At 42.4% G+C, this 23,775-nt stretch overlaps 1 protein-coding gene across 1 annotated transcript in view; it reads left to right on the top strand.

Moving 5' to 3' along the window:
- The window catches only part of T265_03979 (hypothetical protein), a gene marked incomplete at both ends in the record, with an annotated part of 50,166 nt that overhangs the window by 11,863 nt on the left and 14,528 nt on the right, over positions 1-23,775 (top strand). The window contains 9 exons of the mRNA XM_009168586.1: positions 3,817-4,285; positions 4,337-4,453; positions 4,505-4,637; positions 6,125-6,533; positions 15,266-15,327; positions 16,917-16,977; positions 18,185-18,199; positions 19,375-19,431; positions 21,180-21,470. Of these exons, the coding sequence (XP_009166850.1) occupies positions 3,850-4,285; positions 4,337-4,453; positions 4,505-4,637; positions 6,125-6,533; positions 15,266-15,327; positions 16,917-16,977; positions 18,185-18,199; positions 19,375-19,431; positions 21,180-21,470 (1,581 nt within the window). The remainder of the gene's footprint in view (positions 1-3,816; positions 4,286-4,336; positions 4,454-4,504; positions 4,638-6,124; positions 6,534-15,265; positions 15,328-16,916; positions 16,978-18,184; positions 18,200-19,374; positions 19,432-21,179; positions 21,471-23,775) is intronic.

Raw genomic sequence — 23,775 nt, 5'->3', positions numbered from 1 at the left:
ACTTAACTGAGTTTCAGCTGTCCTCTGCAACACCACCTAGATGGAGTTTCAGCCGAATTCGAGATCCTTCACTCTTATAATAACTAGTTTGTTGTTTTTAACAAAAACCGTGTGGATTTTTCTCCGCAGTCATCAAAATAAATAGAGTTTTCTGTTGATGATGCTGTTTGTTATTAGTACATTGGGTGGAAGTAACTTGACCCAATCTTCACAGCTGTTAGAAATGAAACGCTACTAACGTCTAAACGGAGTAAAAACTTAGTTGTCCATATTCATGTCTGTTTCGTTGAATGAACTTGTAGATATATTTACATAGGTTCGCTCGCCATTTGAGGTGGCATGATCGGTTTGTAGTTGGCTGGCATTGTGTTTTTTTGGCTACACGATTAGGGTGATTGCTCATCATGTCTTGACCCGAGACAAAGTTCATTTTCTTGAGCTAGCCTTGTTGTAATGCATTTACTGTATGCATTCGTCGATGCTTGTCACTATGATTTACGTACGTGATATCTCACAAGAAGTTAACGTCCTTCCTTTAGGAACAAGTTTACCGTTTCCGCACCAGCTAGCCCATGTTATACGCTTTATTTTTACTCCATGGGAAACGTTGAACTCGCCTTTATCTCTGCTATGATTAATTATCCGTCTTGTCGTGTGTTTCATACAGATAGTACTCTTCATAGAATGGCCTGGAACACGCTTAAAGAATGCAATCGATATCATAATAACTGGGACAAGCATCTTACTTAAAACACGCAGAGTAAAGGGTATAGAAACAGACATGCTTTTTTCTCAATCCATCACACCTGTCTCTTCTGGCTGTTTCGGGCTGCGGATGATGGAGATGACTAAATTCATACCTCATACAAATACCAACGGTTACTAGGATAGTAGCTTTTGAACGAGTTGATACCTCTTGCACAACACACTGAAAAGGTAAACATGAGTACTTGAGAACTATGATGATGATTTGCGTAATGATCAACACAATCAGACGAATAATCCTGATTTCCGCGTTGGTACAGATAGAAAACATATCTTCTTCATCGGTTGCAAGACGAATAGAATGCAGATTCTGTATGAAACGGTATTAGCAGAAGGGTTGAATGGACAGTGAAATGTTCAAGCTATTGTCGTTTGACCAGAACCACGCAACCAAACGTGTTTTGTTTCAAAACATTTTGTGCACACAAAAATGGCTTGTCGTCCTCAATTAACAGATCTTCACTGATGACTAGAAACTGTGGCTTCCAGTTTCGTACTATCACTTCGACGATAGTTCTCGGATTCACCTGGTCACAGATAAATTGAGGTTACGATCTAACCGTCGACATTTTCCCAACAAGTGCATCAGTGCTCGAAAGTAGCCTGATGTTTTTCAGCTATGCGTTACGACAGACACCGAATTCTCTTGCTTATTCAAATATCTCTGCAACTGAATGATAACTGGTGATTTACATGAGTAGCATAGAAATCCCACGAAATGCAGTCACGCATTTGAAGTAAGATCCTTCGAGTAGCCTAGATGACGTACAGTTTGGCTACGCCTTTTGCTCAGACTCAACTTTTTTTATCCAGACTCATTTATCGGTGGATCTTTGGACATTCTTTGTCTCCTCCCACACTGTAATTCTCGGAGGAGCCACAGTATTGCATGTCGACTGAGGATTCAGAATAATCGTTTGCAATCGGTGTCTCATTCAGTAGCACCTGTTCTTTTTCCTCCAAACTACCTACAATACAAATTTACCTAACCCTGCAAGACAACGTTTTAACCATCCCCGTTTTGCGCTGTCTGTAGAAAGATACGGAATGATAGTTATTATCTACTTCACATAGAATTCCGAAACACCAACTGATGGAGAGACCCAGCGACAAGCCGACCCACAGGTACGTCCAAAAAGGGTTAACTGTCTTGTAACTTCTATTCACAGGATAGTTAAAGGTTTTTAGGAATAGGGCTCATCAAGCCGTACAAATTATCGAAATACTGATATTGAATCTGAAGTGAATGTCGCGTCCGCCCTAAGATAAAGCAAATCGCAAAACCTGGCAACAGAGGGGAAATCCGGTAAAAAGTACCAAGGCGGTCAGCCTTTTCCAATAAATCTTAGCTTTCATATCCTGAGAGACCAATAGTCTTTGTACAAAAGGTTCCTCAACGGAACGCCTTTCCAACAGTCCCAGCGAGTAAAACAGCGACTTGTGGGGCAAGTGGGTTACTCCAATAACCTCAACATTAAATCGCCAACATATGGGATCAGCAAAACGATGGGTTTCTGTCTTGCTTTCGTGTACTATGTATACAGTAGCAGCCAAGTAGTGGCTTGAGACCAACTTTTTTCAATTAATTTTCTCTATCAACCAGAGCTTCTAGTAAACCAACACGAAATCTTTCATAATTTGGGGACAACAGAAGCGTCAGAGATGTAGATGGCGATCGGCTGAAGGCTAACGGTTTACCACAAAGATTCATTAATATTGTATTTTTGGAAAAACTCCTTTGATGGAATCATTTTGGGCTCGTTGGTTTTCGCAGAATTTTGCTTGTAGTCTGCGAAAGTTACTTTACGACATCGATTTACTAGCTATCTAATACAACGGAACTTCGCGGCTTGAAATCGATGGCAAAACCCTATATAAAGAGAGTGCGTAGTTTGCAACTCAATTAGTTAATTAAGTGATCGGTTAACTAGGGTGCGTGCATCACGTGGCCACTTGGAACAAAGCACAGCCCACGTGACTCATAAGCGATCAGGTATAAGGTGCCTATCAGCCGAACAGCAGCTTCTAACAAAATTATTCACCCAAGGATCCAAATGACCACATATTCATATAAACTTCACCTGAATCCATTGTCAGACGTGACACATCTGTAGCTTTGTAAAGGAGTTTTTTTTACCAGAGCGATCTAGTCACGAAGTAGAAATACACTTATTGCTGAGCCAAGGTGTGCCCATTAAAAGAAACGAGTTCGGTACCAATTGTGGGTTTAGAATGTACCTGGAGTCACTGCATATCTTAACGCTATTTTAGTAATTCTGTCTTATTATGCGTTTATTGGACAGGAGTTATCACGTTTTTTGCACAATGTTGAAAGTCATTCAGTCCAGGATGCTAGTCAAGCCTGGTTGAGCTTTTGTTCAGTAAATTTGTGGTTTATAAGCGATGAAGTTTCGAATTTTATTCAACCCTTACTCTTGCTCATAGGAATCTGGGGTACACTACCAGTTCTTGGGACTCAATAGCTTGCGTATTTGGCACGTTCTATAATTTTCATCTAGGACCTTTGCTTAGGGCGAGATGGGTTGTTCATTAGAGCGCGGATTTACTGACCAAAAGGTCCGTGGTTTGAATCCGACCTTTACCTCTCGACCTCCCCTGAGTAGGCTGGGGCAATCTGGTAGTATCCCAACCCTCGTGCTACCTTCGGATGGCATGCCAGCTGGACACCGAAATGGTGTCGCAGCTTAATGACGAGCACGTTTGCTTCAGTTACTTGTCCCAGTGAGCCACCTTCGATCAAGTAATAAAATAAAACTTTTCGCGAGATTTTCTTTATTAGAAGAGATCCCAATGACCGAACAATAAGCAATGTCAATTCAAATCAAACAAGTTTCCCGAGACAGGGTTAGTAATGCCGTTTTCTACAGTCCAAAATACTCATCGACTGAATATTGCACTGAATGTGACCACTACAGATAATGGTACAAGTCTCAGCTAAAGTACGATGGAATTTTTCACGGTGATCGAACAAAATACGTACAATAAGTTTTTGATCGTTTATTTTACAACTATTTTTTATTTTACTTTCAGGACAACGATGAGCAACCAGTTAGCCCACCGGCTATGGCGTCGTGTCTAACCAGAGATGAGATTCCGGTTGAAGCGGTTCGTTGGTTTTACGGTCAAGGATCACATTCACTTAAATGGAAGCGATTTAGAGGTGCTGATTCCATCAACCTTGAGAGGGCCTTTCGCGAACAGGACGGTGTAACCTCAGCAGAATCTGGGTCTGCCCGAAAAATCGTTGTCAGGGGTGATTTATTTGAAGCTGATGTATCCAAGAAGTTATGTTCGCCAATATTCTGGCACGGCCAGCGGCGTTCTGCCGTCGGGACTAGGGGAGACTGGTGCACCACACCCATAGAACGCGGCGTGTGGTTCAATAAAATAAACTGGATCCCATTAGACTTTGATCTGGCTTCAGTTATAGAGGAAGAACATGTTTCCAAAGTTATACCGAAACTTAGAATGACAAAAGATGAGAAATCCGCAAAACATAGTGAGCGCTTATATCACTTCGTCTGCTGACACTATCGTTTGCGTATTGTAGGACTGCACAAGTTTTCTCATGGGAACTTCTCTGTAACGTGGATGAACAACGGTGATGTTTATCTGATAACCAGATCGGCTGAACCATTTCGTCACGTGAAATTACAAGGTGACCTAAGTGAGTTTAACCGTTTGCCTCAGTGATCGATTCAATTTCTTTTGCACCAAGGTAGTGTACCGATCAGTCGAGGTTATCGCGATTTCGCTGATCCTAAAGATTGTCGCCCACCAATTACACACCTGTGTTTTGTCGTTCATGGAATCGGACAGCAGTTGGCTAGTGTGCGACATGAATGTTCCAAGTAAGCAAATTGTGCTTTTTTGCCTCGCTATGCGGCTTCAATCGAAGAACCAAATTGGTTGGCTTGGTATTTTGACATAGAATTACAAAATATTAATACAATACCCTTGTGCACTTGTATGTTGTTCGGTGGGGAATAGCATGGCTTAGGATATTATGGCACAGCACAGAAGCCTATAGTGAACACTGCGTGAATCCATATAGTAGAGTATTGTATCCTATATGGTGTGGTACAGTATAGTGTATTACAGCACAGTGTGGTACAGTACGGTAGGGTGTGGCCAAGTGTAGCACAGTACACTACGGTGCCTTTTAGGTGTGACGTGAATCTTCGCCTACGGTTCAACGTTATCTTCATTCACAGAACGAGTGTAATTGATGCAGAATGTCTCATGAGCGGAAGTATTTCCTAGAATGAGAACCGCGTCGTATGTTGTATAACCAGGGTCGTCTAAATTTAGGGTATATCAATAACTTTCAAGCAAATTCACACAGTGTCACGAAATATTCTTCCTATTTGAAGTGAACTCAGTTCTCATCCACATCTGTGATTAATACATACCAGTGAAAAGCGGTTGACCGGTCGCTGGCTACTGGTCAGCAGTTCCAAGGGTCAAGATCATTATAAACGTGAAATATAATTATCACCGAGCTTAACTCCAACGGAAATGCCAATTAATGTATCACCAACGGGTGGCACAATATGGAAATGCTATAGGAGCAATTATTAATACCTCGAGAGCCATCAAATTCATTTCATCATTAAATGTTTCAGTTTTACTTCACTCAGTTCTTTCCGTCCCTATGGCAGTGTTCAGTAAAGAGTGCTGTAAAATTATCCTAGACTGGATTCTCATTCAGCATAAAAAACTCAGCGAAACGGAGCCTGTGGTTATGGCGCTTAGTGTGCCAGTGGTGCTCTTGTCGTGGACTTGACAGGAAACAAGTGGATGTTGCTCACTGGCATCTGATACCTCCGTTGTGATACTTCCCTCAGGGGCTTTAGGAGCCAAAATGTCTGTTCTTTGGTTCTTAGGGGTCTAGCTTTGCAAGGGATGATTCAATGAAGACATCAAAATACTGTATAAGTTGTTGTTTCCGGTCAGAATGTTTCGTCACCAGGTTACTGCATTGTCATTAGTCTCTTAGCATTGTTAATAAAAGCCCGCTGTTCGATACGGGCCATTCCCCCCCTGTGTGAATTTGGCTGGTGAACTTGTTGCCTGTGTGCACTGATCCATACCATCGGTCCCCGTGCTGTTCAACCGTATTCGGTTTATATTAGCGAGTATTAGGTGGTTAAGTAGTCAAGCACCCGACCCTGGTCTGTCAGGCTTCACTCGTTTACAGTTCAGTGCTTTGCAAAACGAAATTTCTACGAAAGTGGGACAGCACGAAGGTAAAATAAAAGCTTTTCTTGGGGAAAATTACTTTCTTGGGTAAACTCTGTGATACTTAATCAAACTTTATTGCGATGTTTCAACCAAGGTTGAGGAAAGTACTAATGAAAGTGGCCCGAAAACGATATCCTGGTCTGGAGTCGAGTGGACAACGCCTGGAACTCATTCCAGTGGACTGGCGATCAGCTTTGAACCTGAACTGTGGCACACTGGAGAACATCACAGTCGGTCAGATGCGACCTTTGCGAATGTACATCAATAATTGTTTTATTGACGTACTGTACTATACCAGCCCAGTTTATCGTGCGGAAATAATGAAGAGTTTGAGTTGGGAATTAACTCGCTTGTTCAACACCTTCTTGCGTAATAATCCACACTTTTTGCAAAAAGGTGGACAAGTTTCTGTCTTCGCACATTCGCTCGGCACCGTGATCATGCATGACATACTTCGCTACACGGATCAGCAACTTGCTTTCGTCAGTCCGCCTGTGAGGCAAGTAAGTTTTGTTGTTTGATCTGGTATCGTTGGTGACCATGGCTGTTAATTTATTCCTCGGTGTTTGATAGCAAAATAATATCTTTACTGAGACTTCTAAAAATTAGGAATTTTCTACTGGGCTCGATATTTTGATAAACATTTTCTTGAGGGTTTTATGAAACAAATCCATTGTGACTACATTGAATCTGTAAATCGCTTGCGGAGCTAATCGATGTTGATGCGAAATTCAGGTGGATTTTCAATAAATCGTCCGTGAATTTAGACTAGAAGCCTCATTGTTCAAAGTTTCGAGTCCATCTTTCACGTAGGTAGTACTATGAGAAGCTCGACGACCGACTGCCCTCATGCCGCTTACTCGGTGGAAGAAAGCTGTGAAAGAGGTCGGAGTTCATTCAAATCGCAGTTACTACCAACGGACTATAGGCAAGCAATTGGATGTCCAAATATAGTAAAAGACTGACCGGAACTCAAGTTTCACGCTCACCTGATATTTCCAAACTAGGGGGGATTCGGCAAGTTCTCACTTGTTCAACCACAGCGTCGAACAGTGTTTCTTACAGCTGCGAATCGTCTCAGGGTAAAAGTGACACTCATGATGGTTTCCATTAATAAACGTTACTTTAAATCGAATTCCTAGGTTTGAAGCAATGCTCAAGCAGCAAATCATTGTGTCTGGTCCTTCATAAAGATCGGTAGCACTGGATTTGAGTTTCACCCACATTGAATCTTATCAGCCTTGCCTATCTTTGGCCATGCTGGGATTTGTGGTTCGCACTTCTGATTTGAGAAGATAGCATGTTTTCATAAAGGAAACTACTCACAAGGTTGCTGAAAACTCTTCGACAGCCCACGACCGGTTTCGCCCTTCTTGGGGCCCATCAGGTAAGCGCAGTCCCCGAATTTCCGTCAACCTTATGATCTACTTGGACCCAAATTGCACTGTTTCCGAGAAATACACTCATTTGCAGATCAATTTGGTTTTCACGGGAGACTCAAACGAATATCTCGCTTATGATGTCCTCCAACTGAATGTGCTGCACACAGACCGCCTCATGATTCAGTTGGTACGATATTCGAGATATCGCAGTATATTTTCATAAAGGAAACTACTCACAAGGTTGCGATTTGGGTTCAAGTAGGTCATAAGTTTGACGGAAACTCGGGGACTGCGCCTACCTGATGAGTCCCAAGAAGGGCAAAACCGGTCGTGGTCTGTCGAAGAGTTTCCAGCAACCCTGTGAGTAGTTTCATCTNTATGAAAATGCGATATGATATCTCGAATATCGTGACAACTGAATCATGAAGTGGCCTGTATGCAGCACGTTCAGTTGGAGGACATGAGATATTCGATTGAGTCTCCCGTGAAAACCAAGTTGATTTGCAAATGAGTGTATTTCTCGAAGATAGCATGTTGTTTTTGCCCCATCGAAGCACCTTGGGCGCATCTGAGCAAGCACCCATTTTGAGCGGTCTGTTCACTTTGCTGGATGATTCAAACGATATTCCGGTAAACACCTCACTACTATCGACTGACACGCATGTCATGACCTAAAAGTCAGTTTGTGCATGGAGCGTTTCACTGCTGCTGGACGATTTCTTTACCGAGTTTGAGCATCTGTGGAGTTTACCTCCATATCGTTCCGAATCAAATTTCCACATTCTAACCCTTTGGCCATGAATATTCATAGTCCCATTCTCCACCGCCCACATTTTATCAAACAGAATTGTCCAGCAGTTTTTGAATACCTACAACACTGTTCATATTAGGGACCCTTATAAGCAAGTTAGTCACTCAGCGAACTCAAGACAGTGTTCTGGAGAGCATGACATACCACTCACATTGCTCGCGGGTTTTCGTGCCAGAATAAGGGTTCTTCCAGTGTGTTCTGGTGAAGCAGTGGTAATAAGACTGCCTCGCAAATCTGATGATCGGGGTCCAACTCCTGCTTTAGTAGGTACGAAATCAGGCATAGGGTTCCTCTGCTTTTGATATAAGGCAATATGAATAAGCGTGTCAACTCGAATGTGGGAATGTCGAATGGATTCAGTTTTAGAAAACGAATGGTTTCTATCTCGACGAATTTTCCACTCCCAAATCCGCCAGGAACATTTATTAGCCCCCGGAAGAAGCCATATGGAGTCGTTTCTGAGAATAAAAAGGTGATTTTCAATGAACTTGAAGAAACCCGTTCTGAGGGGTTCTGTTAGTTGAGCATCTTCAGCCTATGTACTTCGCTGAGTTTTACTTTTCCAACATAGTTTATCCCCAAACATTTGGTACCCGCAAGATGTGCCTTTGTGAGTGATGCTGATACAAATTTGAGTAGAATGTAAACAGTGTGAGTGGTACTCGGTAAGTGAAAATGTCTCCCCCAAACTGGGTCCGTTCAGTGAAAACCGATATGGAAGATGATTGGATCTGGATCAAAAGAAAAGAAGAAACAGAATGACTGGCAAATTACGTTTCATTTAAAAATGAGTAGAGATAGAGTACACGTTGCTATTTAGCTCCTTCGAGGAACTTTCTTATACGGTTGACTACCGATGGGGTTCAGAAGATCCGCGATTGGCATTAGATGGTGAAAACTAAAGTTTCGTTTAGAATCTATCAGGATGATTAGTCATATGTTTCTCATTGCATGCTGGCAAGAATACCTTTTGATAGATTCACGTGCACATTACCGAAATTAGCAGGCGTACTTCATTGCTACGTGACGCTCCTAAAAAAACGAACAATGAAGATCACAGCAGTAATGAGATAAAATTAAAACTAGTCCATACAATAAATCTGATATAGCCAACGGCACAGTCAGTCGATAGTTTTCAATGGCTTATCACCAAGAAACATTTCAATCGAATATGCATAACGAAAATCAGCCAACCCCACAGAGGTTCGTTCTACATACTGTTGACACAAGGTAACAGAGCTGGAAAAATCAAGATTTCTGCAAGCATTGTAACGTTTGTCAGTCAATTTTGTCAGTTTATCAACTTTATAAATCACGTACCAAGTCTACATCGTCTCCAGCTGCTACAGTTCCGATCAGCTGAATCTGTGGCAGAACAGGAGATATAGCCTACACTATCGAGGTGATAACATGATCAAATAGTTCGAGCAATTGGACAAAGGTGATAGCTTTGATCCAGGAAAGTCAATAACTGCGTGGTTCATCCGTCTCCCTTTATTAAGCATTGGCTAGTTGAGTCCTTGGGTCTTCATCCAGATTGACTGCAGTTGTTGACCCGACTGAGTAGATTGTTTAGTGTTCTCCCACTTCGTCACCAGGTAGGCTTTCCACATCTCAATCGCTTTCACTCAGAGCAGGACTGAGAGAAAAGAGATCTGCGAGGCATACGGTCTTCTGATATGCGGGTTTATCCAGTTTGAGACGAGATTAATATCACAGCTAGTCTAACCTATTCAGTGGCCAAGCAACCACTACATGGTTTACTAACTTTTCATAAATTGTATGTGACAAGATTCCCCTACTGAATGAGTTGTGGACACAAAAATACAAAAAATGCATTCAGCAAGGGCATTCGCAAAGATCCTGAGGTCACGATGGTGATTTCTTCCGATGGTTGTGCCGTTCAAGTAAAAATTCAACAGGTTTGTCAACCTTTAACCACGGGTTTTCCAGAAACCTAGTTTTTCCAGAAACCTACGTACTCCTTCGTTGAAACCATGAAAGCTTGGCGGGTAAGCAAAAACAGGCTACTGCTGACGCCTCCCTTCTTCCTCTTCCACATATTTTTTCTTCCTCCTCCCTCAAACCTACTAATAACCCTCTCCTTTTAAGTCCAGCATTTCGGACTTATGACTTCGTTCGTCCTTCACCGCCGAAATCCTCAGGCATCTCGAAATCCATATTCGGGCTTCGACGCCCAGTCTATCTGGCCACCTTCAGTGTCCGCACTCTGAAGTTGCAAGAAACATGCTTAAGTCTAGATTTTGAGATTCGCACTGACTAAGACGGTGAATACACTGTTCTCTCAGGCGACGCTACCTGTACTGAGTAAATATGCTGTACATCATTACAGCAGAATAAGTTGCTCTTGTCCTCATTTTTAGTCCCCTCGATTCATTAACATCTTTGCACAGCCGAATTAGGTGTCCATCTTATTGGTTGTTGATCAGCTGCCTCGAGATATGTTCACAAAACTTGGTAATCGAATTGCAAACGTTTCGTCACCTTAGGAGAAGATATCATTGGTACTCAGCTGGGTGTTAGTTCGACGAATTCACTTCCGGTAGCTAGCACACTGGTTGTTGGTCTTTTGCGTCTCGTGATTCGGCCGTGTGGAATATTGTTACTCTGCTTAGTCGACTGCCGAACGAAAAACAAAGCACTTAATTGTCGACTAATCATTTGATAAATTAATCTCGCATACGATGGCAAGCTTGACTAATTTTACTGCTAGTCTAGCGCTCGGTTCCTCTGATTTATTACCACATTTTATCCGATAAGATGTGACTGTCCTTCGCGTAAACGCACAAAGAGGGGAGGAATTTGTCAAACATAAGCGTGCATCACTTTTTCGTCTCAGGTTCTACATATTCCTGCCTTCTCACTCTATTGCATTCCAGCTTCTCACACCTTTAAACTGATGAAGTTATTCTTGCCGTGGACCTTGGTTATATTTTATCTGTCAGCTAGGGAGACACTCGAATGAGTGCTTTGGAAAACCAGTTTTGATATCGGTCGTATGGTGGAGGCCCGTCACAAAGAAACTGGACATGTTGTGCTGTAATGTTCGGTCCGCCTCTGCCATCCGTTGAGCCATATTAGAGGTTGTCCGTGTGACGTCCGCATCGTCTCTCATACAAAGTTGGTCAGCAGTTGGAGGTCACACTATTGCGGCTTTTCGCTCCCCCAAGGTGCTGATTGTAGAACGCATGCTAAGATATGGGTAGTCTCTCGCCAATCATCACGGCCTTACGGTCAGCTTTTGTAACCAGAAGCTTCATCTGAGGACGCTAATTGCCATCTCATCTGGAGTTGGGCAGCCTGAGAACATGTCTGCCCATCATGAATTGAAAGAATACATGTAGTTTCATGTCACCTCGACTATTAAGTGCTGTCGTCTCCTATAACTGCTATATAAGGAGAAACTGGGTTACCGAAAGCAGGTTAATTCCAGCAGCTTCACTTTTTACTATTGTCGTAACTCATTCTGTCTCTCTGAGAGCTGAGTTGAACATTTCTGACAGTAGTTTGCCTGGTTGTATGGTCTTGTACCAATATGTTTCGTTCGACCCACTCGACAGTTATGATCTGTCGCAGTTTCTGACTTGGCCATGTGCATTTAGGCCTTGATGCGCCATCGAGCTCCAGCGCCGAGCATTGTCCTAGCAACATCATTCAGAGACAGTGATGCGATTTTTTTTACGTTACCCAGAGTGCTTAAACTAATGTGGGAAAAAGAATGTGTTCCAGCAACCTGAAGCCAGTCATTGCGTCTTTATTCAAAAAGGTATCCTAAGCGATTGGCCCAGCCATGGAGTTATAAGTTTTATTTCATCTGTAATTCGGCTGGTAGTTTCATAATTTCTGCCACATCTGACTTTATCGCTCGAGAAGCATTTCCGAGGTCACCAAGTAGGTCCGCTTCGTCAAATTTTCATATTTGCCAGCTTAGATTTCCTTATCTTGCCACCTGCTCAAGCAGCGATTGTTGTGTGACAGATGAAGTGAGTGCACACATCATGAAGATATGGAAAATATTTGCCAGTTTGCGCCACACACTGATTCAGAAACGAACATAACGGAAATGAAAAAGCCGTGGTTACAAAGTCATCACGAAGGCCCTCTTATACTGAAGACCGCAAAAGTCTTTAGATATACGATTTCCACTGCCACCGCAGTATAGTTTGCCTTATCTGATTTCACCACTCAGCTAATGAAAAGGTGCTCGGGAGGGCAATAGATACTGAGTCACTTTCGTCGGTGCAGACGATTTTATTCATCAGATTAGGTTGGATGAAGAATGCTCTACGTGTGAACACCACCAATCTACCGAGAAAACAAAGCTTTCTACCCGAAGCCCTTGTTGATGAAAAGTTGGCAGAGAACAGGTTGTAACGTGGAAATGCGAAATGAAAGAGCTACTATCAGTGTGAACCTTTTGAGATCTTCGGGTCTTCGTCAGTGGGATTTGAGTGATTCTTCTCGTTCGTGGTTGGAAACCCCACAAGACATGGCAAATGACCGATCACAGTGGTGGGCTTGCAGTCACGTCCTAGTCAGTTTGTGTAGCTAACGCTTGTCTGTCACTGTGCTGGGTTTTTATGTCGCGTGGGTTTTACAGGAGATTTTAGGTCCGCTTCGCTCACGGAATCTTGTCCAAACGCTTTGTTCAGACATATTTTGGGAGTTTAGGCATGTCTCTGTTTACCACTTTCCCGGGGAACATCGTTTTATCAAGAAATCCCCACTTCTTCGCGTTGTTTTGGTCTTTCACTATGGCCTCAACGGCCGTAACAATCTTCAGAGGATAGGGACTTTCTGAAGTGAGAAGGAGATGACCAAGACTGAGCGCTCGGAGTGAAATGTAGAAATGCCTAACGTTTTGGAAGGGACCATGTCATGGAGTTTAAACCTTAACAAAACAGATGTCACTAGCCAGTTGGATGCATGTGATTTGTGTTTATTTTTTGTGTTCACTGGATAACGAACCACTAACTCTGGATTTGCTGATTGCTTTCTTGGAGCAGGTCGGACCGACCGATAATTCGCCCATTTCGTTGAAGCAGAAAATAGTTAGATGGTTGGCTATGGATTCTACACATTAGTGTTTTGTTTTGAGATGGAGCCAAAGTAGTGTAGTGAGTTAAATTACAAATCTTGGTAATTGTGTTCAACCGGCTAAACAATTTCCTTTGATGGCGAAGGCACTTTCATCATCTTCGATATCCTCTCCTGTTTTCCAGTGTATCTATAACGGATAGCTTAAGTCATATTAAACGGTTGTTGAAACAAGACCGCAAACTAAACAGCTGAAAAGATTGTCCAGTACTACACACTCCTGATGTTTTAACAACAGAGGGGTGGTCATGTACTGTCCTGGTTCCTTCGTTCTGCCTAATTTTGTTTTTTTAGCACTTCGGACATTTCTCCTTTCACATGTCAGGAATGTGACCAATAAACTAAATGGCATTTTGATTGTAACGAAAACTCTGAACCCGGTTGACGCATACTAGTACCCGACGCTGATAGCAGAAAGGTAACTTTGCTTGAGAGCAATATCTCATTGTAAAACAGTCATTCTGAAACTATAGCCTACCGCAAGGCAAGGCATCAAGAACTCCCCACAAACTTCGAACTTCACATTCGAGTAGTTAGGCAAAACAGAGAGGAACACAGCAATTGTACCTAGTGCGTCGGCTGAGACGATCGGATCCGTTTTGATGGAGTACACATCCCGCGTCCCATGACCGAAACGACAGTCATTCATAAAAATTCTGTTATTCACCAAACCAAGGAATGAGATACCTTACGCAGGCCCAATGAATCACACAGAGACAAGATGATCTCATAACATGATATCCGGACATCCAGTGCTCCCTTGATTAATGAATAAATGCCCATAATTGTATGATTTCTATCAGTTTTAGTCCATGTGTCTTAGTTCTAGCTGTCATGTTTCTGCTCTTAAAGAGCGTTCCACTCTAAAGCTATCTGTAAACCCCTTTAAAGGAGTCACGTGGCATGAGAATTGGTCGCATTCAAACAACTTACCCATCACATTGGACTATGCAGACAGGTTCGTGTGCACGATAGCTAATACCACATGCTAAATTCACCAACACGTCAAACTGGGGGTCCGTTTTTGTCTGGTCAAATGAGAACAACTGAAATGAGACCTCAGATGCAAACCAGGATTTTCCTCCTGCCTGTAGCATTCATAAGACTCAACCGGGGTGCACAGTGGCTAGGTACCGCCAGGCGTCATTCAGTTCGGTCGGCACGAAGTGCTCACTTAAGGTTATTTTTAATACCCCTAAATGTGTCCAGACTGTTGCAGCAACTGCAACTGTGTACAACATAACTCAACAGCAGCATGATAGGATCATACAGTAAGATAAACTGTAGTACATTTAGAATGGATCCGAGATATAAACAAAAACACACGCATAATGTTCAACTCAGGCTCTAAGTGGCAAAACATTTAAAGCCGCCATAGGTTTCGGCAATCTTGCTCCCCTGGACAAACTCAACGGCTGCATAGCACTTATTATTGCAATGATAGATGTACGGACATCGATATACTGGTCCCCTATGCAGGGAAATACCTAGTGTTATATTGTTATGCATTAGTCGAACTCTGCAGAGGCCATTCGAGGGGACCTGAAGCAGACCGGTGGAACCAAGCGGTCAGTCTGGTTGAGTAAAATCAATGCTACCCGTAGCGCCAAAAACTCTAGTAGAACAGCTGGTGCTCTATTCTGAGGGCTCGCCCTCTGAAGGGAGGTGGTTTTAGCGTGCTGTTTCAATATAAATAGGTCAACTCACACTTCCGTCTCTAGAAAAGTGCCGTAGAAGGTTTGTTTTGTTATCTTGAAATCCTGGCATACCACTCGAGTGTTCTCAAAAGGGGGTACTTGCACGGCTATATGGATGGTCTTCAAAAAATAAATGGCTTCCAAACTTCTAATCCGTCCAACTCCATCTACCCCCAGTCTATGTAGCAGTCAAAATCACAAGCCCTTTTCTTCTCTGTGTCTTACAGGAGCAAGCACCAACCACTGTTGCGCAAAAGATCGCAAATGAGATTGACAAAGCACGATCTGAGTGAGTTTGCTTATGAATGGTTTGAGAAAATTATCATGTTGATCATGTGCTATTTAGTGTTTGAATAATTCTTTGTGGGTGCTTGATTCCAGGACTGAGGACATGAAGGAGGTACGGGGCTTCATTTTGTTACCAAATGTTTAATGAGCGGTCAGCCGAGGTTTTGTCAACGCTTATTTTACAAAAAGACTTCATAAATAAGAAGGAACTCACACACTAAGATATAATTGTTGCCATGAAATAACAAATTACGCAACGAGTTAAATTTCCATGTACAGGTGTTCGTTTTTATCGATAGTCGAAAACTATCTTCAGCTATCATTGCACTCAACCACATCACCAGTTAGAAAAACACCAGGGTGGCCAAATTTAAGCCACACTTCCAAATCGGCATGGATAAATGAGTAATTGTGAATCGGCAAACATGGTCAATAGGTAATAGGAAGAAATTAACGAAGGCATTGGTTGGTTTTCGAACTTCACTACATCGTTTCTGAAAATCAATGTAGTAAATCACTGCTTTTAAGACGAGGTGATAAGAAACAACGCGTGCCCATGTTTCAGGCAGGTCGACTCGTGATATTTCCCGTCTGTCCATTCGTTCTCCTGATAGTAGAGCTGAGGATAAGCATGCGTCATACAGTTTGCGGCCAGTGTTGAGATTCTAAGTGCATGAAAGGTAACATCCTCGAGTTGAGGTTGGTGGTGGCAACCGAGAAGAAACGCGAAGGAATTTGTGGACACCAACGGCATGCATCCTCATTTCATGAGGATTTCGGGACGCGCATCGTTCTATGTAGTATTTGGGCGCTATATATCTTGCAGCCTGTAGTGACTGATTGGCAGTATCTAGTTCAGCGAGGTATACCACCAGTCTTCCAATCAGTTCATGTCATTTAAGGTTGATTGCATCCTCGGCTGACAAGTTCACAAATGTAAGGTCTATTTGACCCGTTTTTGTTATTCTGAGCACTGCTGACCAACCATTCATGGTCAACTGAAAGGGTTCAACCGGTGATGAGAGTTCGATGTTTCCACTGTCCCAATTGTTTCGTTGGACGCGAACTGCTGAAGATTTCTAGGAAAGGCAAAACGCCTCCGCATTACACTTTCTTTCTGTTTCCAGTATCGGTTAGCTTAACTTGTTGGTTAAAACATAGACAATGTAAATAATACCTAATAATACACACACGCACTACTTATAAAATGAGCTCCCATAGAAATCTTACAAATTATTCTGCGCCAAACATCCTGTCGGATCTGGTGTCCATTTCCACCATAGACGCCAGTCCTGGAAGAAAATGTACTACCACCTGTCGTAGTCCAGTCAAAACGGTTCTGGCTGGAATTCACCGAAAATTCCGCCTCTGATACGCAACAAACATGTTCGAGACTAAACCGTGGAAAATACGATATCCCATTTGCTAAACCATTGAGTCTTAAGCGGTGATAAACTTAACTGAGGTAACCAACTTACCTGAAGTTACTCTAGTTCCAATGCTAGGCGTGGGTGTGCTCACTGATGAGCACAGTTTAGGCCGAACTTCCAGTAATGTGACACCTTGTGTTTTGTTTCCATTTTCATGAAGACTATTTAATCTGGAACTGAAGATGCTTCAACACATGTCAATGGACCCGCAGTCACCGGGTGTTGGTGATGTAAGTGGGTGTCTGCACGCTGATGATTAACGCTGGTCTAGACAACTCTAACCGACTCGGCTTGTTGTATGCTGACCTGCTCCGTTTTAACGCTAATGCTAACCCTGCCGCCGTTTCTCGCATTGTTTTCGGTGAGATCGATATAACAACTGCAATCTTGCGTAGCCCGATTCGGAGATAAGTAGCAATTTTGGCCCAGTTCAGTGTAGTTTGGTTGCATTTTCATGGGCATGAGAGCGCGACTGTATAACAATAGGATATGATCCTGCCTATTAAGGGTGATAAAACGGTCTACATTAACTTGAACTGATGGGTAAAATCGAAATTGGACGCTGACAAGCCAATCAAAGCTTGGTTTCGTCCCAAAGTTTTCCTTCTTGAGCGTAGAACAATAACCTCCGGAAAACATACCTCCCAGAGAGAACTACTGAGTTTTGATTTTGTAGTTACGGATAGCGATAGCTCCCAGGTTAAGTGACAACTTTTTGGCTTGGTAGTTTGGCTTGATGAATTAGTGAAGCATTATTCTTTTCGCGTGACTATGTCAACATTCCTGTTTTGCGAAGGTTCCTGCCTAAGTACACATGAATTCCCGCCGTTTCTTCGATTTTCACGTGTCTTCAGGTATCATGTTACCCGGTTTTCTATAACAAACCAACAGCAGCTTGGCTGGAAGAGAATCAGTGGCTTGCTGCCTTAGTGAGAAGCTGATTAAGGTAATTTCACTGAAGAGAGAAATCGCGGTAAAAGTTGGTTTTTGACCCTTCTTATACCGTCTTCTTTACAAAGAGTAAGGTTACAGTGAATAACCGTTATAGTTGGTTCTATAAATAGTCTACCAAACTGAAGATAGATTTCCAGACCAATCTATTTTTAAGCTATCTCACTTGCACAAACTTTTTCGAACGTTAACTGAACACAATCAGTGGAAATCTACCCCGCCGATGCAGCGCTAAGATGTCGCCGATTGCTCCACATGAGAGGGCGCTGTTTTTTCAAGCACAATGTTCTCTGAATGTAATATAGGTTGCCAGGCGCTCAGTAAAGTGCATCGAAGCTTAAAGGGTTTTGTCAAAGCAACTGAGTGCACATAATACTACTACGGGTGCTACTTTTAGCTGTGCTTCAACGGTCAGATGCCAAAACGTTTGTTTCGCCTGTTCTTTTCACTGTTACTAATATATCATCTTTTATTCAGTCCGCAACAACATCGGTAAGTCAACAAGTACTTTTATCTAGTAGAATTCATTCCTATTACTTAACTACGGGTGTGCAACACGCTATCTGATGAGGAACGTTTTTTCACATTCAGCGATTATTATATCGTCGCATCTAAATATGAACTGTCAGTGCCTGTTAACTCAACAGTTGAAATATCAAAAATCTTTTGTCCGAAGGCAAAGGACACTACTGTTTTTCACAAAAAATTGATTAAGACAAACGACCTGGTTGTTTTTAGTCATTTATGAATGGACGAGGAAGTTGCCTGGAAGTTTTTATTGGTTTCCAGCCCTGCTCAGTTGTGAAATTTTCATTAGGGTGGCCATCCCTGCCTAACAATAGCTGGACTGTCCTTTGTTATATTTGATGAAGTGCATAAATCTCCCATGTTTAAACATAAGCAGATAATGCAAATACTCTCTGTGTTTGCTAGTAGCTGTGATCGCATTTACCTCATGACTCTGATGGTTCCAATTCCCGTAAGATCAGAAGTCAACTCCAACAAAATACGTGTTCGATGATTAGCTCTTCAGGTGGTCAAAAAAGATTTTTATTTTCAGCATAGAAGGGGTGCTCCAGCGGACTCCCTGCAACAGGGAATGCTCGCAGTCGGTCAAGAGGCTCACCGAAGTTGGAAGCTAAACCTAATCTGATCACTTGTTTCGTATTCTACGACTGTGTGATATGCGGTTGGCCATGTGACTGATCGAATACAGGGTGTCACGTGGCCGTTTACTGTATGCTCACCTGATAAGTTTTAATAGGTACGCTTACATTTTATGGGTATCAGTCATGTCTTCTCTGTTAAATATCATTAGACATCCAGAAAGACCAGCTCATCCAAATCGTCCGTTCCTCTGACAAAGTTTAATCGCTAGAATTAGTTACTGGTAAATTATGTTTCACCGTCATTCTTTGGAATTCTCCTGTCTAAGTACGACTCTTCTGGTTTGCCCAGAAGAGGATAGTTCAGCCAAGAAGTCCTGCCACAATCCTTAGTCGGTTCAGTCAAAGTTAAACTGGAACGTGTTAAATATTTGTCTATAGTTGCTGTCCAACTGGGAATCTCAAGTAATTTCTCCCAACATTTTTTGTCTACCAACAGTCTCTGAATAACTGACATTCAAATCACCTTGTCTTGCATGCTTTTTGTTCCTTTTTGGACAGCAAGAAACCTATCTGTCCAGCTTTCGTAGGCCCGCTTCCTGGAAGCCTCTTCCACAGGTAACTTTGCTAGGATGTATAGGGCGTTTTGTTGTGCTTCATTGTATTTGCATTGAATACAGATAGACCGTGGAATTAAGTGCGGTTTGAATTCTTTGTCAGAGCCTGTATGGTGAGTTTCCTGAGCGAAACAGTAGCACATTTCTAGCAACATTGGAGACCGTTACAAGGAAGGAACAATGTGATTGTTCCAGCTTTTCGTTGCTGTTGAATAATAAGTAGCAGCGTATCAGGTCAGAGTGCGGGTTATCGGTACTGTTGACCTATTAGAAGTAGGTTAGCAGGGGCGTTGACTCTGATTTCCAGATCCCCATGAACCCTTGGGGGAATGCCAAAAATTTACTCCTAATGAGGAAGGGAATATCAAGGTCATTCCCCATACCGCAACAGCGCTTAGATCTGGTGTGAACTCTGATAAAAACTTTCCCGTGTACGTGAAAGCTGAGCTCCAAGAATAGCGATGGGTGTTGATGAAATAGCTCATCATTTAGTGCACCAAATCAAACTTGATGAGTCACTGATACCAATTTTAATTCTATCTGTCTTATGAATGCTGTTTGTTGGTCGGTACAAACTTCCGGTTTATGAACACCCCTGTGCTGGGCAACTGTCTTTGAAACGCCTGTACAATATCCTATCGCTATGTCTGTTTGATTTTTAAGTCTGCCACACACACTATGTACAAAGGAAGAGGTATATACAGCAGTGCCGGACTGTAGGGAGAACATAAGATCATATGCCAATGACGGGCGAGGCACGCTTCAGAAAGTAAAGGGGGTGCACAACTTATTTCCTATGGAGTTTGTGAATGTTGCAAAACACCCAGATACGCAAATTAAAAGAAAACGATCCGCAAGCTGAAAGAGAAAAAAAGCGAATATGTTTACAAACAGATTCCCTCTCATTTGACAGCGGAAACATATGAAAACTATGGGGGAATGCTGTCAGAAACCGCTCCGCGTTTGGAATAGCACTTGGCCAATTTCCAATTATCCTGAGAACCAGCATGCTAATTTCAGAGTCTCGATTGCCACTGGTGTGATTTTCTGCAATGGGTACGTGGCGCAAGTTGAAAACAACTTGACAAGGCATCAAACTGTGTTTTACATGATCATTCGGGCTTGCAGATCTGGGTTGTGTGCTCATCTACACTGACCATCTTACAGACGGGACAGCCATAAAATCAAAACACGTGAATCTGAACACCAGTGAAAACGTCTGCAGAACCACGATAGATCGGGTGTGTCAAGATGATTGGCGAATAGAGCACGGAAACTAGAAGTTGATAAGATTTGTTTGCATAATCACGGGTAAAGGGTGTTGTATTTTTCAACAGAGTGTCCGATAATATGTGGGTTGTACTTTGTACAGACAGCGTCTGTTGGTTTTGGTAACAACGTTTCCTACACATTCAGCAGCAAGAAAAACCTCGAAGGCCAGTTCCAAGCTTGCGCCATTTTGGGTTGTACTTTGGCACTACAGCGTCTGTTGGTTTTGGTAACAACGTTTCCTACACATTCAGCAGCAAGAAAAACCTCGAAGGCCAGTTCCAAGCTTGGAGACGCCATTTTGAGAAGAGGTGATAGTCGTTACCGAAAATATGTAAACTGCTCGTTTGTTTACAAAAAGTAAAGCTCCAACCTATGTTTTCCAATTCTACTGGTGTACTGCTTTCCATAATGATACCAACGACGAAGCCTGTAATCACTTGTTTCTCTCACGGTGCTTCTTTTTGTCTTTCTTTTTAGCTCGCCCATCTATTCTTGGTTGGGTCACCTCTGGGATTATTTATTTCCTTAAACAGCGTGCCTGAACCGCCACCAACTACCCCCAACTCTGCTACAAGCTCGCCATCAGTTCCGGTGCAATCCAGTCCCAGACGCCGCAAGAGACACAACAGCATAACCAGTCAAAGTTCTGGAAGTTCCGAATGTCCGGAATCTGGTGTCTTTGACTTCGGTCAACCGGATCCAGAAGCGTTAATCCCATTTCACGCTTGTCGTCGGGTCTATAACATATTTCATTCGTACGATCCCATAGTAAGTTGTTGATATGAAAGTCCAGATGTGGAAATAGGCTTTCAGCCAGTTAGATGGACGACTCGGATCAATTATAAAACATGGGTGGAAAGTGAAATTAAGAAAAAAATTGAAGTGAGTGGAATAAAATATCTTCATGACTCATACTTAGTGGTTGCGCGAACAAAGGACCCTCATGTGCACTGCTTCCAGTTGGGATGACCCTTCACGATAAGGAACATATTTTACAAACGGCGTGGGTGTTAAAACATTAAGGCACTGACGTTCCATTCCGTCTCCTGCCTTCTCATATCTGAAGTAAACGGCACTTTTAACACTATCGTTCTGCAAACGTCACGTGAAAGAATACCACAAACTCGTGTCTGACTAATGCGCGATTAGTGATGAAAATCATCCCTTTGCAACAGTCATTTTTGAGTTCAGCACACCTTTGCATATCTGATTTACTCACAATAAAATGGGGGAAAAATGTAACGTTTGCTTGAGCCCACTTAAAGCGCCCACACACTCTTATTTTAGAAAGCGTACTTCAAGTTGAACACACGAAGCAGTACCCAGTTAACTTATCTTTGAATTATTTCCTGAGTTAGCCCGCACTCCTTCTACCAGGCTTGGTGCCTCCTCATTTCTGTTTCAGTCTTCTTCTACGTACCGTTTCGTGTCGAACTTTTGAAAACTCTACTATGGAGGCTTCCTCCTTGGGTTTTTTATGACAAAACAATGAATTTAGGGATGCAAGCCAGAAGGCATTTTCTAGTTTCTTTGATCCATCAGTTCTGGGATACATAGACGAATATTGCGTTTTGAGGTGTTCGACACCCCAGAAAAGTATTTTTTGCAGAACAGGCCTTTGGGAATCTACTTGATTCCGAGACTTAAGCAGTGCTTAAGTTTACATCCTGGTTCTCAAGAGAAACCGTCTATTGGTGATACCTGGAGAGACTCAGTCTTTCGAGATATAAGAATTTTGGGCTACGCTCCATGACAACTTTGGGACACCACTATTTGAAAAATAGGCTGAGATAGCTAACGTGTCCTTGGATGTCGAATAGATAACCCAATATCTCATGGTCCATTACATTTTACCCAGCATGCACCTCTATGAAGCTGTTGCACAGAGAAAAGGCATTTTAAATTCACCGTTTTCCGGTATTTGCGGATCTCATTAGTATTATGGCTGTGGGCTCATTGCTATGATAACTCAAGCATTGGAACCATTGGAAGGACTCCGTCTTCATCATATAGTACATGATCATCAAGTGATTCTGCTTCATCTCGCCTTTCAGTCTGAAAGCTATGCATTCAGGTTGCATAGGCAGTTCAAGTGGTAAACTTACTCCACTTGCGTTTGACATCTTTCACTGACCGTACACCGATTGCCTTGATTGGCGTACTTTTAGGACTGTGAACAGATTTGTGCTCTTCCTTCACGTCGATGTATGCCTGCACTCATATGTATAAATTACTGAAAATGCGGGTTTCAATCCTGTTCACCGGAGGGTTCCGGCACGTCGATGTATGCCTGCACTCATATGTATTAATTACTGAAAGTGCGGGTTTCTCATATGTAATCCTGTTCACCGGAGGGTTCCGGTACGCGATAGCTGCTTCGTGCTTTCACGGTCCTTTTATCATTTATCTGATGTGTTTTAGGCGGGGTTATGAATGCGCAACAACTGATTATTCTGTCACATGCTGTTGTAGAATTCACACAATTCTCTGGAGTGTATCTGTACAATACTGACACGTAGTTTGTTTGAAGTAATTGTCTTTCTACCGGAAAGACTGATTTGCAGAAGATACTATTGCTCCAACGGGTGAGTGCAACAAGGGATGGCCACTGATGATACTCACATTATTTCCTAGATTTTTACGTAACGTGTGGCATGTTAAACAGCCAGTAGTTATTTCACATCGTCGCTGTTGTTGTCTTCAACCAAATTAGTTACCGCCGTCTAGGTGTCAGCTGTTTTCTGCTTCACTGTGGTATCCTTTTTGAATACTACGAAACTCTATTGATCCAAAGTGGCACCTGACAGTGGATTAAATACCGGAAATCTGTTTGGAGTTGTTTGAGTCTAATATTTTGACTATTTGTCTGCCTGGTATATTCGTTTGTTAGGGATTAGGTCTGGTTTATTACAGAAGAACAGATAGGTTTTCTCGGCAAATGGATGAAATTTTCGTAAGAGGCAAAATACATCAGATAATTTTTTTTACCGCGATTCTAAGATATATAGCTGATTCCCCATACCATATTTCGACAGTTATAATTGTGCGTTTGACGAACATAGCATCCGGATTC

The sequence above is a fragment of the Opisthorchis viverrini genome (genome assembly GCF_000715545.1).
Source record: "Opisthorchis viverrini unplaced genomic scaffold opera_v5_61, whole genome shotgun sequence".
Taxonomy (NCBI): Eukaryota; Metazoa; Platyhelminthes; class Trematoda; order Opisthorchiida; family Opisthorchiidae; genus Opisthorchis; species Opisthorchis viverrini.
The sequence above is the reverse complement of the archived record's forward strand: the minus strand, read 5'-3'. Positions and strand labels throughout refer to the sequence as shown.